Here is a 20,938-nt window from a genome sequence, read left to right as displayed (position 1 = left end):
CACCCACCCCCAGTGCTGCAGTAATGTGCTGACTCTCCCGATTGATTTCAAGTCTTAGACTATGTGAGTTCAAATCCCAACAATGCTATGCATGTGAATCGAAAGAACCACTCTGACATCGACAGAGTGCTTTGGCTGACTGTAGAGAAAATCTTGCTCCTGGATTCATCATAGTATGCACCACACAGACCAGTGGGCTTCATAAAGTGACCCTGTTTCTTTGCATAGCCCCATCTCTACAGCATCGGTCTGGGTATCGAGATTATAACAAAGCAGCATTATACTTGGAATTCGAGTTGCTTTTAACGGGATTCTAAAACATCTGTACAGAATGCCAATGCTTTACCCACCACTTCTCCCACTGCTGGGATCCTTTCTCAGGCAGTGTTATTGATGGAACTCTGTTCTTTCTACAGGTTTAAATGCAGTTAACCTCTCTTTGATATAGGTGACCTCTGAATGCTAAACCAGGGTTGCTGGAGCATTTAATAGAAGACTTGTGTGTTGATACCCCCAATAAATTTTCTCAGGCCTTCTTTGCTCCCGTTGGGCCAAATTCATTAGATATCTGTCCTCCAAGCATTTGTCTCTGACTTCACTTGATTGTTCTGCCACCTATTATACAAAGAAAAAATATGATCTACATCCGCCTCAACACCTCCATCTACAGGCTGGAAAATCCAGGACCTTCCAATGCTACAGTAAGTATTTAAAACTGCAATGCTGAAATAAAATAAGTGGTTTATGAACAAAATGAACAATGTCCCTATCAATGGCGAGCCAGAGAGTTACTGGTCTGTCATGTAATTTTCTGTAAAATAATTGTTGAGAGGCTGTCATGCCTTAGTATATGAATATTTTACAAGATGAGTTCAGATGAAAAGGCCCTTTGGCCCATCTGAGTTTGTCCCTTCAGAATCCCCACTTTACTGTCCACCCATCATAGCATCAAGCTGTGTTTTTGTAAATGACAGTTTCTTGAGACTGAAGAGTCCTGCAAGTATGATGGTCTAAATTTGATATTTGGTATAGATATAGTATTTGATATAGCATCTTTCATATCTGGAGAATGTCTTAAAGTACTTCACAAGATTCACAGTAATGAATGTGTATTTCTAGGCAAACATGGCAGCAAATTTGTGCATGGTAAATAGCTAAAGATTTGTAGCTTATTTAATTTATCAGGTAAATCATGTATTTATATTTATTTCAACAACAACTTGCAGTTATATAAAGCTTTTCACACAGGGTAGTGTCTCAGAGTGCCTATCGGTGGCGGAGCCTGACAACGAGCTGGGTGGAGAGGGCAGGTGACCGTAAGCATGATTGAAGAGGAAGATCTTCAGGCATGATCTGAAAATGGGGAAGGAGGGGATAAGATGGAGGGACTGAGGGAGAGAATTCCAAAGGTTCTGGACATAGTGGCTATAAGTACAGCAGCCGATGATGGAGCGGAGGAGCCGAGGGACAAGCAGGAAGCGTCAAGTGGTGGAGTGCAGAGTAAGCAGGTCAGAGAGGTAGGGAGGTGTCAGGACCTGAAGGGATTTGTAGATGAGTGTGAGGATTATTAGGGTAGAAAACGCACAAGTCGAATTATTTTGTTCCAGCTATCAGCTATTATAAATTATGACTTTAAAAGAGCCTTAGTACCAATCAACAGGACTATGCACTAAAACAGTATCTGCAATTTTCAACTTGTTTAACAATTCCATAATTGCTCGTATTGATGACCTATAAATCATTCATAGAGTCCTATAGCTTAGTGGTTAAAGCACTCGCCTCGCAAGCGAGAGGATCTGGGTTTGATTCCCGGCAGGACGAAACACTGGCAAAGTTTCCTTACTCCACTTGCCTCTGTTTACCCAGCAATAAGTAGGAACCAGGTTGTTAGATGATTGTTGGGTTGTTTTTCAGGAAATAATAATTCCTTCAAAATAATTAAAAATAATTTGGTCACTCTATCCATTACTGTTTGTGGGACACTGCTGTGTACAATGGGCTGCCACGTTTTGCCCACAAAATACATAGTTAATAACTTTACAGTATATTCTGTGAAGCACTTTGAGACATCTCGAAAACGTGATAAGGCACTATATCAAATACAAGGCTTGTTATATATATATATATATATTCATAGTCATAGGCCTCCAGCATTACATCTAGTTGGTGCCTGCCTGCTCCAAATGCACAGCAGATCATGGAAACAAGTGAATTAAATATTTTATATACAATTGTGACTTATGGCAAGGTCGAAAAGGAGGGTCATGAGAAGGGTCTTGAAGGAAGCAAGGGAGGGGTGAGGTGGAGGAACTGCGGGTTCGCTCTCTTCCAGAGAAAGTTGTCTCTCATCCAGGACTTGATGTCTGAAAGCAGATTGTGAGGACAGCAGTGGTCCTGGAATCGAGGGTCGAGGCAGAGAGGTAGAGTTGGGTGTCATCCGAGCACTTGTGGAAGTTGACTCCATGTCTGCGGATGATGTCACCAAGGGGGAGCATATAGATATTGAAAAGGAGAGGCCAAGGACAGAGCCCTGAGAGATGCCACACATGATGGTGTGGAGGCTGGAGGAGAAGCTGTTAGTAGTGACAAAGTGGAAACAGTGGGAGAGGTAGGATTCAAACCAGGATAGGGCAGGTCCACGAAGATTGAGCTGAGAGGAGGTGTGGGAGGATAGAATGGTTGACAGTGTCGAAGGCAACAGAGAGGTCAAGGATGACAAGGAGGCAGAGAAAGCCCTGGTTGCAGATGTTCAGAATGTCATTCGTGATTTTGACCAGGGCTGCCCACAGCGTGGAAATCTAATTCGAAGGGTTCAGAGAGAGACTGGCAGGAGAGGAAAGAGCGAAGCTGGGACATGACGACTTGTTAAGCTTCAGTGTGGTCAAACCAGATCTGCCGATCGACCATTAATAATAATAATAATAATAATCCTTGCATTTGATATAGCGCTTTTCACGTCGGGAGGACGTCCCAAAGCGCTTCACAGAATATACTGTAAAGTGAATTGACTGTATATTTGTGGGCGAACGCGGCAGCCAATTGCGCACAGCAATGTCCCACAAACAGTCGTAGATTGAAAATGACCAATTTATTATTGTTTTGGGTTTTTTGGAGGGATTATTATTAGGCGTGTGGAGTAAGGAAACTTGCCCAAGGTTTCGCCCTGACTGGAATTGAACTCAGGTCTCTCACTTGCAAAGCGAGTGCTCTAACCACTGAGCTACAGAGGTTTGATTTGGTCCAAGTGCGTTCGGCAGTGCACACTTGTGCCTTGAGGGATTATTGATAGCTGATGTACCAGGAAGATTTATGGGAATATACGGTGGTTCGGGAATTGAGAGGGGCAAGTGGGTCAAGGATGGAGGAGAGGATGTTGCGGAGAAGAGAGATTGAGGAGGGTAGGTCATTGTGAGAGGAGAACCAGAGGGGCAGGAGATCAGATGACAATAGAACCATAGAAATGTGTAGCATAGAAGAAGGCCATTTGGCCAGCATGTATTTGCTGTATTTTTTGTAGAGTAATCCTTTAGTCACATGTACCTGTCCTTTCCCTATAATTTACCTGCCGTTGTTTCAGCTCTTCAGCTCGTGGAGTCCTGTAGCTCAGTGGTTAGAGCACTCGCTTTGCAAGTGAGAGACCTGAGTTCAATTCCAGGCAGAGGGCGAAACCTTGGGCAAGTTTCCTTACTCCACACAGAGCCTAATAATAATCCCTCCAAAACTAAAAACAATAATAAATTGGTCATTTTCAATCTACGACTGTTTGTGGGACATTGCTGTGCGCAATTGGCTGCTGCGTTCGCCCACAAATATACAGTCAATTCACTTTACAGTGTGTTCTGTGAAGCGCTTTGGGACGTCCTCCCGACGTGAAAAGCGCTATATCAAATGCAAGGATTATTATTATTATTATTCAGGCTAGTGGTTCCCTAAATTAAATGAGGTCCTGGCTTAATAAAGTAGTTCAGTGGTAGGTACAAATCAGGATTATTTTAATGAAGTTTTTGCCAGATACGATTCAAATCAAAACTGTTTGAGTACCCAAAATTCAGTAAATAAAATAAATCAGATGAATCAGAATCTTACTATAATCTTAATACAAAGTCAGCTCAGTTCAATTGATAGCAACCTCACCTCTGAGTCAGAGGTTGTGGGTTCAAACCCCACATCGGAACTTTGAGCTCACAGCTGACGCTCCACAAGTCGGAGGTGCAGTCTTTCTGATGAGTCATTAACTGAGATCCCATCTGCCTGTTCAGGAGGTGGTAAAGATCCAATAGTACTAATTGAAAAATGAGTGTTTTAGCCAATAATCTCTCAGACAAAATGAATCCTTCCCTTCATGGCTGTTTGTGGGCCATTGTAATGTGTAAATTAGTTACCATGTTCACATACAAATATTTCACATAGAAATACACAGTCACTACAGGTATAATAAAATTCTTGGAAGCGACACTTCAATGATGTGATAAGGCTGTATATCAAATGCAAGAGTCAGTGTTATTATTTATTTGAAGATGTCAAGTAAATGTTGTTCTATTCTGTACTTATGGATTGGAGTGGTTAAGTTATGGCTCGCTGGCTGAGCAATCCCCATCTCAAATGCTATGTGAGGATGTTGTAGACTGGGGATTGGTACTGCATGCATAAACATTTCTAAGGGCCCAGGACAAAAAATATTCAATAGTCCATCTGCAGTTAGCAACAGGAAAGTAAAGTGAAGACACATCTCCTTGGTAACTAAGACGTTTGTATGAACAGGATGGTAAAATATGATGGGTACACATACAGACTGGATACTATTGCAGTAAATACAGTTTACACAGTGCAGAACTAATTACGTTTCCAGTCCCCAGTTCCAGCCCTATCTGAAAATATGGCAAAGTACATAATTTCCGAATAATTTCCAAATAATCATCTCCATTTATGGAGATTTTAATTTAATGAACATATCCTGGCATATCCATGTAATGAGGAAGAGATTTTGAAATGTCAGACGATTAGATATTGCCAGGATACAAAAGTTGCAAACCTAATTCAGTACAGAGTGATGTTCTCCTGAGCAAACTGAATGTGACTTCAGTATTCCAATTCAACTTGTTTTTGCCCACTGCACATTTTGGCATCAATTTCACCTAGTAATTGAATAAATACCAACCTGCTTACCCCCACTTTCCACCACCCGTTGCCTCCGCTCAACCAGCTCTATCCTCCTGTTTGTCGTTCGTCCCCTCCGCTCCACCATCAGCGGCCATGCCCCAAAACTCTGGAACTCTCTTCCTCAATCCCTCTGCCTTGCCTCCATCCACCAATCTATCAGTCCATTCATTCATTCATTCATTCAATTATCCTTAGTGCAACACATTGTGTCATTGCCTCATAGCGATGTAGAGAAGTAAGCAGCTTGTCACTTTTTGGGGCAGTTGATCAATGTTCCAATGCCATGTACTGCAGAAGCATGTTCCATGGTGCCTAAGCATAGAAAGATACTGAAAACCTTCATCTTCAATCTACAGCCCCCTCCCCCCTCCCCCAGCTCAGCTTCAGATTCCGCCATTGTTAAGTGCTTCAAGACACGATTTAAGACTGAGATAGATTTCTTATTGCAAAAGGGATTAAGGGATATGGGGATTAGCCAGAGTCAGGTTATTAGCTGGAGTTAGATTAGAAGATCAGCCATGATTGAATGGCAGGGCAGGTTCAAAGGGCCGAATAGCCTACTCCTGCTCCTACATGTTATGTTATGTTAAGTTATTATGTTACTACCATGCGTGAAGGGCACTATATAAATGCAAGTTGTTGTTGTTAAACATAGCGAAACTTTGCAAATCATCTTCATATTCATAAATTCATAAATATACTAGTGTGCCTTCAGCTGGCCTGATGCCACCTTCACATCTGTATACAATAATAATAATCCTTCCATTTGATATTGTGCCTTCCATATCCTCAAGAAGTCTCAAAGCGCTTCACAGATATTTCCTTTGAAGTGGATTCACTGGGTATTTTGTGAGCAAAATGCAGCAGCCAGTTGCACACAACAATGTCCCTCACACAACCATGGAGTAAATGACCAATTTTATTTGGTGGATTATTAGCCAGAACACCGGGAAAAACTCTCTTTTTGAATAGTGCCATGGGATCTTTAATGTCCACCTGAAAAGGCAGACTGGACCTTGGTTTAACATTTAATCCGAACAATGGGACCTCCACAATGCGACATACCCCCATTGGGGCTGACACTCAAGACTGATTCCAAGTCCCAATGTGCAGCTTGAACCCACAACTTCTGACTCAGAGGCAAGAATGCTATCATTACCCTTACATAATCTAGATGTGTTGCAGGTTGACACATACAGGCAATGTAATGGTTATGTTCTCTTGCAAGATAAGCAGCCTTCAAAGTTATCAAAATAATAATAGTCCTTACATTTTATGAAGCATATGTCATCACAATGTCTCAAAGCGCTTCACAGGAATTTGTGAAGAGTGCTGCGATTATAAAGTCTAAACATTTAAAAATCTAATTTTTAAAATGTCATTGTCCACTCTTACTGTTCTTGTGATAATGTGTACCACATTATTCTGCTATTGAGTGTAGTTTTAGAGATTTGGCACTGAAGTCACACCTCCAGACCACAGCCTCAGTTATTTTCAGAGAAACATGGAGCATTATATTAAAATAATGTAGGTGGAAAATACACAATGAGAGTTCTGTACACCGACCTGTCACCTAGCAACCGATTTAATAGGTTACCTACCAGTCAATTTTTCCTGCAGAAATCTTTTGCTTATTGTCTTGAATTGGCATGGTTACATTATGGTTACTGCTTGGCTAATTGCTAAATCCATTTGTGATGATATACATCACATCGCAGCTGCCCATTTACAGCCTTTCCTATGGATATGTTGACTGATAGGCTCCTGTGGCCAAAAGAGTGGGTACCCCAATCATTTGGAGAATTTTGGACAGTGTAATATCCTCTGAACCAAAGCAGTGGCTTAAAAACTTTGTGAGAAGAACACTAGTCATTACTGACTGGCTGTACTGGCAGGGAGTTTAGACATTATTAGTGGTTGAGCATAAGTCATCTCCACTGTTACCAAAAGAGATGTGGTGTGAATTTATCATACCAACTTCTCTAGCATTCACTTATTGGACTAAAGTTTGTAGCATTTCATAATGCATTCTGAGTGTTAATTAACAAAAATAATATGCTTTGAAATGCTGCAAAATATATTCCTTTGAATCTGAAACTCTGACAACTATTAGGCCAATTAATGCAATATATAAATCCTAAAGGATTTATGTCATTCTTATAGCTTGCCTATAATTGCTATCCACTTAAATCAGGAAACAAAATCTAAACAGAGAAGCTTTTCATACTCTGCCTCAAGACGGATTGAGCAGAGATATTTGTCAAGCCCTTTTTTTATATGTAATTGAAATTTTCTCCTGCATTTCTTTTTCCACAGGTGCAAACTTGTTGAAGCACAAAAGCAATGTCGTGGACATCTAGAAATAGTGTAAAATGCCTTTAAGTATTTCACAAAACATAAATTTTGCCATAGCATGTTTCAGTGCAATTTATGCCACTTTCTTTGAAGATCTGTGCTTGACTAGCTTTGCACTAACTTTGTTCTGACATGAAAACTATACTGTATTCTTTGTAACACTATTCCTTTTAATTTCAGGTAAATTCAGCTGAATCAGACATGGGTCTCTGTTTCCTTTAGCACTCTTTAACTACAGAATCTTTGTCCTTCAATGTTTACAATACTGTGTCTGCACCAAATTGCTCAACACTAGTCACTTTGAATATTGTAAATTCATTGTTGCCAGTAAGCAGCTCATCCGGATGCTGGACTTATTTAAGCACTAGTTGATGCTGTTTTGGGAGGATGGTAGGGTGGGTATTCTGGAAGGATGAGATCAAATGGGGTGCAAGGCCTTCTTCAGCCAAACCTTGTGATCTTTAAACCTTACTTTTAAAATGTATATTTCAACAGGTGTCCTTTTTTGTTTTTCCTTATTGTTGCTCGCTTGTATTCATGAGTAAATTGCCATGACTTAATGAACTGTAAATGGAATGAGTTAACAGATAATGCTTTATTAATGTGTGGTCTTATCCTTACTGTGAGATGAGAGAATGGTGCTTTGGATCAAGTAAGGTGTAGTACAACTGTAAGTGACAACACTGGAAATAGGTGGGAGGCTTCAGTCGACGATAAGATGAGCTGATGAGCTTGCATCAAGTTTACATGTAGCAGAACATAAGTCAGAACAGGCAATGATGCTGCAGACAGATGCACCAGCAGAGCTTTAGGGGCAGAAAAAACAGGAGAAAGTGATGATGGCACTAAAACTGAATGTAGCGCCCATGCACCATCCAATACAGCAGAAGGAGGTGGCATATGTCGTCTGTTCAGTGTAGGGGAAGGAAGGGGTATTGTACACTGTTCAGGATAGCAGAATATGTTTAATTGACCATCTGAGCTGTTTGGACGAACAGCAATAGCATTGGCAGAGATATTTTGTAAGCTCTAAGACTTGTTTCTAACCTGGGCAATTTTCATAGGTTGCTTCACATTTTAAGGCTTGCAATATGAAGAGTTAGTTACTGGCAGACTTTTCTCCTAATATGTGCCAAGAGATGCATGCATTCTCTCTTTAGCAATGTGATGAACGGTTGAAGTGCAACTTTCTATTGATATGGCAGCTCTGGAAACACTTTCTTTCTGACAGCCCTGAACATTGATTGCTTAAGTTTTCATTTCTCGGCTGGAAATGAGGTGGCAAATTAACATAAATTTGAAGCAACAGGATAATTCACTCACTGTTGTGGCACAGATACTCTACAATTGGCCGAATGGCTCCCTTTGCACTGAAATATTCTGCATTTCTACATTGGATAGAATCCTGAGAAAAGTGCACGTAACGTGACCTTGAATAGAAAAGATGATAAGAAGAAATCATTTGACAAAATAATAATATCTAAAATTGGTGCAGGCAACTAATGAACCCCAGGATTGTACCATTTGGCTAAATTAATTTCAGGACATGGGTGGCTCTATATATATATATATATATTTTTACTGTTAGGATAAATTAATATATTGAATGAAGCCAATTTAATTCAATTAAATTGAACACTCTGTTAACTATGAGTATCAACTATTTAAACAGAATGAGATGAATTTCACTTAATATAATGCTCTTTTCCAATTTTGAATACATTTGTTTTCAAAGGGACTGAAATGTTTAAGCTTTACTGTTACATGATTAGATGCAGTCAACATGTTTCTCTTTGTGATAAAATGTTACCCTGAACCTCATTTGCCTCACTAATATCACTTGTAAATTGCACTGAAGCTCTATTTTCACAGTGATGTCAGAAGGAGCTACAATTCCAATGCTCACTTATGAAATAACTTTGATGTGAAGTTGAGGAAAACAATCCTTCATCTTTGATTCACTGCACTGGCTCTCCTCTGCCAGAGTGACTTTACGCCTTTCAATGATCAAAATCAACTGGCTAAGTATGGTAGTCAATTCCGTTAATTTTTACATAAATGTCATAATTGCACAAGGGTCAACACTAGTTTGAAACTTTAAAAAGCTTAAAACTATATCTGTTTTGCCTGTTCAGGCAGATGTTAAATATCCCATGGCACTATTTGAAAAGAGAAGGGAGTTTCTCTTGGTATCCTGGCCAACAATCCCATAAATAAAATTGGTCATTCGCTTCACAGCTGTTATCTAGGATATTACTGTGCTCAAATTGACATTCACCCACAAAATACTCAGCACTGTATTGTACAGTATATCCTGTGAAGCACTTTGAGACAATGTGAAAGGTGTTATACCAAATGCAAAAGATTATTATTATTATGATTATAATTACAAACAACAACAACAAAATTATATTTATAGAGCGCCTTTCACATCGGGAGGACGTCCCAAAGTGTTGAACAGTCAGGTGCCAAGCATGGGGGAGAGGTGGTGCAGGGGTGAGGGAAGGCAGAGAGGTGGGAGGGCGACCGAAAGCCCGATCGAAGAGAAGGGTCTTGAGACCGGCCTTGAAGGAGGCAAGGGAGGAAGCAAGGCAAAGGGACCGTGAGATGGAGTTCCAGAATGTGGGGACAGAGAAGCTGAAAGCCCGGCCACTGATGGTAGGGTGGGTCAGGTGGGAGACATGGAGCAGACCGGAGCCCGCTGAACGGAGGGAGCGGGCAGGTTGGTAGGGAGTCAGCAGGTCAGAGAGGTAGGAGGGGGCAAGGCCATGGATGGCCTTGAAAGTGAGGACGAGGATCTTGAATTTGATCCTCTGGGGGTTGGGGAGCCAGTGGAGTCTGATGAGGGTGGGAGTGATGAGGTCGCGGAGCCTGGTGCATGAGAGTACACGAGCTGCAGAGTTTTGGATGATCTGCAGCTTGGGAAGGGAAGAGTCAGGAAGGCCGATGAGGAGGGAGTTCCTGTAATCGAGTCTTGATGTGACGAATGTGTGGGTGAGGGTTTAGCAGCCTGAGGGGCGAGGCAGTGGCGGAGTCTGGCAATGTTGCGGAGGTGGTGGTAGGCAGTGCTGATCATGGTGCGGATGTGGGGGAGAAAAGACAGTTTAGGGTCGAACAAGACACCCAGGTTCCTGACTGGCTTAGTGAGGTTGAGTGTGCAGCTGTGGAGGCTGATGCCGCCAGCGCCTGAGGTGTGGAGGCGCTGGCGTGAGCCAATCAGGAGAGCCTCGGTCTTGCTGACATTGAGTTGGAGAAAGTTGGTCCTCGTCCAGGACTTGATGTCGGACAGGCAGTTGGGCAGGACGCCAGTAGTCCTGGATTTGAGGGTGGAAGCAGAGAGGTAGAGTTGGGTGTCATACGCATACATGTGGAAATTTACCCCATGTCTGCGGATGATGTCACCAAGGGGGAGCATGTAAAGGGTGAAGAGGAGGGGGCCGAGGACAGAGCCCTACAAAGATATGTGGCTGACTGGGCATTAAAAATATCACAAATGAGATCTACCCAGCCTGACAGGTCTGAATTATGTAAGGTAACAGAGAGGAGTTATTTATCCTATCAATTTGGGTGAGACTCAAGCCCAGATTTCACAAATGAAAAGACAGCATGCTATTATTTTATGCCATCCAATCTCCAGGCAGTTGATATCTTGTTCATCTTTCCATTTTTGAAGGAGTCTGTCTGTGCGGTGGTATCTTGTTAATATTATTTTGTGTCAGAGGGAATGTAATGTGGATCCACGTATTAGGATCTGTCCTGAATCAACAACCTAAGTCTGAAGAAGACTTCAGTATAATGGAACTCACATTATAACAAGGTAAAAGCATGACATTATATTAAAAGTATAAGTTAGATCCTTAGATTTCACAGTTCACAACACAGGTCAAGATATCTGTAACTACAGTGTAACTCCTATTATAATGCAGTGCTTTGGGACTATAAAAATGTTCAGCTTCTGTGTCGTCAGGCTACCGCTTATGTTATTTCTTGCACATTGTGATTTTACACATCACAGTTCATGCAATAAGTAATAATAAGTTGTGAATTAAATGATGATTTAACAAATAACAGGTCCAGGTCAAAAATCAACCAAATAAATAAAAATAGCCATTCACGTCATGGCTATTTATAAGACATTGCTGTGCACAAATCGGTGGCTGCATTAGCTGATAAATACACAGTCACTACACTTTACAGAAAATTTTATGAAGTACTTTGAGATGTTTTGATGTGATGAGGTGATATCAATTGCAAAGAGTGCTATTTAAAGTGAGAGGTATACCTGATCACAAAGGACAGATTCTGAATTCATTCATATTTCTCATCTGATTTAGATCTTACCCTTACTTAAGAAAATAAACTGTAATTTGTGTAAAATACATTGAATGGGTAATCCTGTCGAATAAATTTAAATAGAATTACAGAAACATCCAGAAACAAAAGATATGTTCCAGTTTAAAAAGAAGTCCATGTTTCTGAGTATCCCCAAAAAATAAATCCCTAAACTTCACTGAGCTGAAAATGACCAGACATGCGACCTCCAACCGTAGAAATACATAGAGAGTTTGAAATGAATTAAAACTTCAAAAATCGATTCAGATTCCAGTCCCTATTAACAGTTCGTCTGTTTAATGTGCCTTTTATGCTTCATTTTAACTACACTTTTAGTGTTCCTTCAATACAGTTTTCACATTGAATTAATACTAATATTAGTTCAGTGTCATTCTAGTTTTAGTGGTATTGATTCAATTCTGAGCATTTCTCCAAAACATATCCAAGTAGTCATATGGAATAGAATTTGTGCTATTGGCAGCTATACAAATCTGATTATATTGCAGCTGAACCCCCCAAAAATGTGAATTATTAAAGCTATAAATTGGGACAATTTTATATTAATTTGGTATTTAATCATAGTGTGCATTTCTTAATGAGAGGAAAGAAGAAAAAATCAACCAAGCCTGAGCCACATTGTTAAAACAATAACCTTTACTCCATTAGAATGTGATTTAAAAAAATTGGACATTTATAACACTTCTGGACCCTTAGGTCACTTCCTTTGATTTGATTACAGTTGAACTAATCTGGTCACTCAAGAGACTGGGCAAGAGTGACCTACTTGGTGAGGTGACCTGATTACTGATACAGGTCGAGTGATTCAGGTCACTTTGTAATGTTAAGGACATTAGTAATGGGGAATGGTGATGAACATTCAACAACCATACTTTGCAATCTCATTAAAATAAAAGCATTGTCACATTTAAATAAAAGCTGTTTGTATTCAGCCTACCTTTTGAGAATGAATCCAACTTGTGTTCTGCCAATGCCATAGATCACAGCTAATTGTCTATCACTTATGCCTGGACTGTTTTTGATTAAGTCCTCTCTCTCACGTAAGGTCAACTCCTTCTGTGGTGGCATATTTGCAGCATTTTCCGTTCGTGCCACTTCCACAATCCCAACACTCCCCGGGCCGCACCGCACATGAGCGACCGCCCACAGTAGCAGTGTTGAGGAAACAGCATGAGAAGCCCAAGGTCTAGTGCACTGTGTACAGATTAGAGCAGAGGTGGGTGTTTGAAGCGGAGGTTGGGCCTGTAGCGGCTGTAATCAGTGATCGTTGTCCTGAATAGTGAGGTGCCCGGTTTACTGAAGCAGACAGACAGCCTATCTTTTAACATTGACAGTGAAAGAGACTGTGAAAATGTGCCCGCAATTGTGAGGTGTCTGGATTACTGAGGTGACCTCAAACCGGGTTTCTACTGTATATACACTAGTGGCACTTCCGGTGAATAACACAGTGGTGTTAGCGATACGTCCTACATACATGTACCATGAATAGAAGACACAAAAGTCTAAAACATCCAACATCATCGGTGACATAATGACCTGTAAAGCAACCATTCTTCAACGTGGGGGAAGCTGGCTAGTCAGCACTGGAAGCTGGATGTACCGATCATCCAATTAGAATGGGCCTAGAATGGGCCTATACCGAAACCATCGCTCAGTCCGGCCACATTCTATCAGGGATGTCCTGTACGAGTTACAATTGAGACTGTACTCAAATATTGGTGATCTTAGCATTTGAAAAGTATGCTCTTTCCCAGAAGAAAGAATAATAACAATAATATAATAATAATATAATAATCCTTGCATTTGATATTGAGCCTTATCACGTCTTTGAGAAGTCTCAAATGCTTCACAGGATATACTGTAAAGTGGTATGATTATGAGTAATTTGTGCACAGTAGCTTCGAAGTGATTGATGTTTGTCTGCAAAGATAAGAAAATGATACATTTAAATGAAAAGACTGCCTGTTTAAGTTTCTGTGCATGGTGCTCCGTGAAGTGTATGCACACGCTGTGCTGGGACATCACCCCCATGTGGTGCGTTACTACTCGGCATGGGCAGAGGTGATCACATGCTCATTCAGAAGAGTCCTGCAATGGTGGCAGCCTGGCAGACGTAGTGATGGAGAACCTGCAGAAAAGAACTTCACTTTCTGAAGGAGAATTGAAGGAGATTCTGTTGCAAGTATCCATGGGCCTGAAATACATCCACAATTCTGGCCTAGTTCATATGGACGTGAAGCCGAGCAATATTTTCATTTGTAAAAGAATGATTGATGCTAAGTCTGGATGCTTGGAAGAAGACAGTGATGGTGTTTTGACCACAAATATACTATACAAATTAGGTGACCTTGGCCATGTGACCTCAATCTCAAATCCCCAAGTGGAGGAAGGAGACTGCCGTTTCTTAGCCAATGAGATATTACAAGAGGACTACTCTAATTTGCCCAAAGCGGATATTTTTGCCCTGAGTCTGACCATCACCCTGGCTGCAGAAGTGGAAAGACTGCCTTACAATAACGTGGCCTGGCATTTCATCAGAAAAGGCAACCTTCCCACAATACCTTTGCAGTTGTCACATGAATTTTATGGTCTACTGAAGTTGATGGTTCATCCAAATCCAATTGAGAGGCCTTCAGCAGCTGCCTTGACCAAACACCCCACACTTCGCAGAACAATGGGAAAATCAGCAGCACAACTCCATAAGGAGCTCAACATAGAATGCTTCAGGACTGCCATGTTGGAAAGGGAGCTGATGAAAGCTCAGCTGTCACAGGCCTTACCTCGGACAGATCCCACAGAAGTCCTCCACCCTTGGAAGAAGGACCTCCTGCCAGGGAAGAAGAACCAACTGTTGGTGGGAGGCAGAAGCAATCGGTCAGTGAGCTTCAACTGTGGTGGCTACTGAAACCATCTCTGTGCAATGCTCTCAGGAAAGACTCGAACCTGATGAACCAGCTTATTCCAATCCCTCCAAAACAAAAAACAATAATAAATTGGTCATTTTCAATCCACAACTGTTTGTGGGACACTGCTGTGCGCAATTGGCTGCCGTGTTTCGCCCACAAGTATACAGTCAATTCACTTTACAATCTATTCTGTAAAGTGCTTTGAGATGTCGAGAAGACATGAAAAGCGCTATATCAAATGCAAGGATTATTATTATTATTATTAAGGTGAGTCTGAAATAATAACTGACAACTTCATTGGCTTAAAGCAAGGGTCTCCAACCAGTCAACTGGTCCAACTAGGTGATGCTCTCATGCATGATCAAAAAAACAAGGGGAAGGAGCGATAGAACTATATTGTTATTGAGTCCAGTTGAAAATGAAGCCAGATGCATAAAATATTTCATGCATCTCAAAATAAAAATATAAACTTTATTGTTTAAACTGCGGTAAACACTGCATGTGTGAGACCGGCTGGAGACCCCTGGTTTAAAGGGTAATTGTCTGCTTGTGATATATGTATCCACTTTTTAGTAGTATGCACTTAAAGTTGAGTTATTATTAGCTTTTGGTAGACATTACAATTGAAGAGATGATGATGCTTTATCTGTTTTGTCATTTTAAAGATGACACTTGTTCCCAATGTGGTAGGAATTAGTTGCACTAATTTTGAAAGAATGACATGTATTGTACCGGGCGACAGGGAAATGATGCTGGTTTTGTGCGTTGGGATAAATGTTTGTGTGAAAGGTGCTATATAAATGCGTTTTGTTGTTGTTTTACCTGAGCTATCTGGGGTATGAGTGAAAACTGTACCACAACAACTATAAATAATTATTTTGCACCCCTCACACAGGGTAGCATCTCAGAGTGTTTTGGTACAAAGGTTTGGTACATCAGCTGAAATACTTTTGTAGCTTTGCAAAAATTCCAGGCATAATCACTATTTGAAAAGAAATTGTAATCCAGTGTAAAAAGAAACACTGAACAGTTTGCTAACAGGACTGCAAATTTCTTGTACATATAAATCAAGTCCACCTACAATACAATACAATTTAGTTTAGTTGCCAGAAGGGTGGCAACTGAAGAGAGCGGAGACTGGAAGGATGACCAAAGGGAAGTCTTGAAGCTGACTTTGAATAAAAACAACAAATGTAAATATTTTTCACCTTTCCCGCATTTCACATTGGGAGGATGTCCCAAGGCACTGGACAGACAAACATTTGCACCTGAGCTACGAGGTTGGATTTGGGTGTGTGTGTCGAGGTTAAGAGGATGGAGTTCCACAGAGTGGGAGCAGAAAGGCTGAAAGCCCGATCACCGATGGTGAGTGGTATAAATCAGGCCAGTAAATGTAGGGAGGGAGGGAGCGAGTCAGAAGAATTCTGGGATGGATTTCCAGAGAGTGCGGATAGAGACAGGTTAGAATAGCTGAAAGCTCGCCTGCAGTCTATTATTTCCATGTCAATTTATTTCTGATCATGTGACTTTTGCTCGAAAACCATTTCAACTTGACAAAACCAGGCTGATCTTATCAGGGGCCAATTATACTCATCAGTGTGAAGCATGAAGTGCATAAATTGAAAAGGGCCTAACCTCAGGCTCAGAATTTTCCTTTAATACCGTCCATTTCCATCCCAGACATTATGCAATGCATCAGCGCAAAATCTTTAAAGCAGTATTTTGATTAAATCAAGATAGGAAATATAATTGACTAAAGTAGAAATCAGGAGAAGAGTGTTGTTTGGATGTAGCCATATTAATTTTCTATTATCGCACACTGCAGCATTTCTGTTTCAGAAATACTTTAGGCCATAACTGACATACACATTTGATAACATCAGTACAAGAATGAGGTTGTAACTTCAAGTGGTATTGCTTTGTAGCTACAGATAATAAGCTACTATTAATCTTTCTCTGCAGGGAATTAGAATCTCTTCCAAACAATTATTATCGTTGAAGAAGTAAATTATAATACATTGGCATCTTGGCACAAAGAGAGGTGTCAGAGTTCAGCCCTATTATTAGGAAACATATGTATGTATAGAAACTATTGGCGAACATAGCTGTGTTCCACTTTCTGTGAAAAGTTTATTTTTGAAAAGCTGCAAGTGGTGTTTTTTGACTATTAAAATGGACTTGAAAACTTTTTAAAATGGTTTCAACTTACATATCATAATGCTGCAATAATAATAACGATTCGCATTTATATATCACCATCCACGTGCGGAGCACATCTCAAAGAGCCTCAGCCAGCTGACTGGGAGCTTAAGCTGAAAGTCGGGGCGGAGGAAGTGACCAAAAGTGCGGTCGAAAAGAAAAGTCTTGGGGTGTGTTTTGAAGATCAGGAAGGGGAGGGGGGAGACAGAGGGACTCTGGAATGGAGTGGGCTAGTGGCAGAATGTCTGAAATCTCACTCACCAATGGAGAAGGTAGATTAGGCAGGGGAGGCAACACTATTTAGCAGGCTGGGATTTGTTGAGCAGAGGCAGAGACGGTGACAGTGGGGTGAAGCAACCCTGAAACAAACAGCAATACTGTAACAAATCTATATGTATGTTGTCAGCCAGAATATATAAATCCTCTACAATAAAATAAATAACAAAATAAGTTAAAATATGTGCTCTTGACAAAAAAATCTTTGTTTGCTCTGACATTACTTTTCGTAAGAAAGTCATTTGAGATTTCATATTCTGGACATTTATAATCCTTGAATTTGATATAGCACCTTACCACATTGTTGGAATGCCTCAAAGCACTTCAGCAGATTTACTGTAAAGTCTATAAAGGCTGTGAATTTTGTAAGTGAATGTGGCAGCCAATTTGTGCACAACAATGTCCCATAAACAGCCATGAAGAGAACAACTTTATTTTTTAACACGTGTGCCAGCCCTGCTTGGTTGTAGCACTCTCGCCTCTGAGTCAAAAGGTTCTGGGTTTAAGCCCCAAATAAGGACATGAACTCACATTGCTAACACTCCAATGCAATGTGTTCCATTGTCTCCAATGGTGGTGTTTTCCATCGTCAGAGGTGCCATCTTTTGGATGAGATGTTAAACACACGTTCTGCCTACCTGTTCAGGTGGACTTTAAAAATCTCATAGCAAAACTCGAAAAGCGAAGGGAGTTTCTTCCAGGATCCTGTCCAACAAGTCCCCAGGTAAAAATTGGCACAGTATTCATTTCATAACTGTTCGTGGGACATGACTGTGCACAATTGTGCCGCCACTTTCACCTACAAATACAAGTTTCTCCACTTCATAGTAAATCCTGTGAAGCATTTTGAGATATCCTCCTGACATGCTGTATCAAATGTAAGGATTAATATTATTTTAATGCAGAGTTGATATTCTGGACACCATGTCCCACAAAGACCTTTGAGACTACAGTAGAATCCCATTAAAGAGTGCCTTATTATAATGCAGTGTCACTTATAACGCAATTGCATCATAAGTGGGACCCAGACATTCTTTAACTTAAAAATCCCAAATTTCTAAATCATTGGCCAGTGTACGTTCACTTCAAATTCTGCTTGAAATCTTGTCACGCTTCAAAACATGTCATCTTGAAATTGTGTGTTGCATGTGTTTTGAAGCACAGAGACATGATTTCAAGTATGATAATGGCAGATGAGCTGGCCAACTTTTTGCATGTGACCACATTCTGCAATTGACTGTCAGGGTTTACATGCTTTTTGCACCTTTTTGTGAGATTTATCCCAATTCTTAATTATAGTTCTCCTAGTTCATAATAGTTTTGCTTTGTTTCTAGCTTTCCATTATCTGATTTCTCCTTCTTTTAATGAACTTATTTTTGGTTCAATTGGTGGAAACCTTTGTCAAATATTAATACTTCTTTTGTCCGATAGAGATTGAGGATCTGAAATTATAGAGCATCCTAATCTAGTTGTCTTAAAATGTAGGATGTCATAGAATTGAGGAAATATCTTCAATTCAGTTTTAAATTGGAAGTTTGGAAATTTAAAGAACTGCAGAAACTTGACTTACAAAGTAAAATGGGATTTAACAATTATCCACAATTCAGAGAATTTCTACAAATCTGTAAATTTTGAGGCAAAACTGTCTTAACAGGCTAACACCAGGTGGAATTTCAGGACTCCAGTGCATAGCTGGAAACTGGATAATATGTTAACTATCATGTAGTTAAATGCTGTAAAAAACATATTACTGAAAACATGTGTTATCCAAAAAGGAAAGAGTTCTGGTAGCATATTGGTAAGAGTACTCTCGGAGGGGTAGAGAGCAGAGATGGGTAGGGGTAGGAGGGTGATCAAAGGCATGGTCGAAGAGGAGGGTCTTGAGATGGGCCATGAAGAGGCAAGGGAGGGGGCAAGATGAAAGGACTATGGGATGGAGTTCCAAAGGGTAGGAGCAGAAAGGCTTTCAGCCGATGGTAGAGTGGGTGGGCAGGGGACATAGAGCAGGCCGGAGCCCGCTGAGTGGAGGGAGTGGACAGGTCTATATGGAATTAGCATGTCACAGAGGTAAAGCGGAGTAACGATGTGGAGGGCTTTGAAGTACATTGTGAAGGTACAATCTTTGACGTTGGCCCTCCTGTGGACCGAAATGAGACATGCAGTATGTCTTTTTGCAGGACCCAAAACTTTGACTCACTTTCCTTTCTCCATAGCTGTGCCTGACCTGCTGAGTGTTCCCAGAAACTTCTGGTTTGGTTTCAGATTTCCAGCATCTGCAGGATTTTGCGTTTTGTTTTATGTAGTATTTCATGTGTCTTATAAGGTACTGTTTCTACAGCATCATTTTTGCCCTTCAGCAGATTAGTGATCGATTAATGTCTATTCAAGATACCTATTAACATTTTTCATACACATTACCTTTATACAGCGATGTATTCCTTAGGAAAATTAGGACATCATAAGTTTCGATTGATTTTCCTAAGTGATATGAATATGCCCTGTCGGTGCCAAGTAGGTACCTGTGTTACCTTGTGGGCAATCCTAATCGGGTAACAAGCTTGACACTAATCCAAAAATGGACCATATAGACAGTTAAATTGGCAGCAATCTCACTGTATTCATTGCATGTTTGGTAAAACAAGTTTGAATTCTGAGCAACTGAATTCTTAATTTTGTACTGAAATATAAATTAAATTAGTAGGTTTCTGTTCAGGACAATTGTTTCTTCCAGGAGTATAATCTAGGGTGCGCGCACACTCAAAGTCCCACATACTCCTTTTTTTCAAGGCAGTGATATTTGCTCTAAAAAAAATATTTTGTTGCAAGCCCTGACCTCCCTCCAATCTTACTTTACGTGCCCTCTCCATTCATCTCTCTATAATGATAGGCAGTTGTTTATGAAGCTGTAACCTTGTGCCCATAGAGTGCATGTGTTCTGGAGAATTTCTAGTTTCTGTGTTTTTTTTAAACTAAATTTTTAAACCTTGCTCCACTGAAAGTAGTAGAGGTTCATAATAATCTTCAAAGAACACATATTGTTGATTGAATTTTTTTTAACTCATTAAATTTTTTCGACACATTCCTTTTTTAAAAAAAATGAAGCGATTATGGATTATAAAGTATTTCCATTTTCTCCCTTCTTTCCTGTAGCCTGTCATATGGTTCCATGGGCATCAACTGTTCTCCTCTTTGCACATAGAAGTGTCCCACAAACAGCCATAAACTGAATGATAGATTGTATGTGGGGGATTGTTGGCCAGAGCACTAGGAGAAATTCCTTTCTCTTTTGAATAGTGTCAAGAGATCTTTTCCACCTGAACATCAAAACAGGACCTCATTTGAAGGATGGCGCCTCCAATAATTCAGCACATCCCCAGTACTGCACTGGAGTATCAGTCTAGACGTGGGACTCAGAGGTTAGAGTGCTACAACTGAGTCAGGCTGACACCCAATGTCCACATACACACACATACACACAGTCTCCTGCTTATAAAATTTCTTCAATAAAGCATCCTGGTTAATTGTGTTCCAAGCACTGCATGGTAAATAGTAGACTTACATAGATCAAAGTATCTCAACAACAAAAGAGCAAACTACAAGAAGGAAAAATATCCTATTGATTAGTTTGGAATAGTCAAAAGCAAAAGACCTAAAACTGCAAAGAAGTCGAACAGTCTGGGTCATTAATAAA

At 40.4% G+C, this 20,938-nt stretch overlaps 1 protein-coding gene across 1 annotated transcript; it reads left to right on the top strand.

The window, feature by feature from the left end:
• The first annotated feature begins 13,845 nt into the window (after positions 1-13,845).
• On the top strand, positions 13,846-14,770 carry LOC103185136 (wee1-like protein kinase 2). Its single transcript, XM_007903502.2, is given in 3 exon segments — positions 13,846-13,924; positions 13,927-13,944; positions 13,947-14,770. Coding segments are annotated over 3 exon segments (921 nt in total).
• The last annotated feature ends 6,168 nt before the right edge of the window (positions 14,771-20,938 follow it).

This window comes from Callorhinchus milii, unplaced genomic scaffold (genome assembly GCF_018977255.1).
Source record: "Callorhinchus milii isolate IMCB2004 unplaced genomic scaffold, IMCB_Cmil_1.0 Scaffold4, whole genome shotgun sequence".
Lineage (NCBI taxonomy): Eukaryota > Metazoa > Chordata > Chondrichthyes > Chimaeriformes > Callorhinchidae > Callorhinchus > Callorhinchus milii.
The sequence above is the reverse complement of the archived record's forward strand: the minus strand, read 5'-3'. Positions and strand labels throughout refer to the sequence as shown.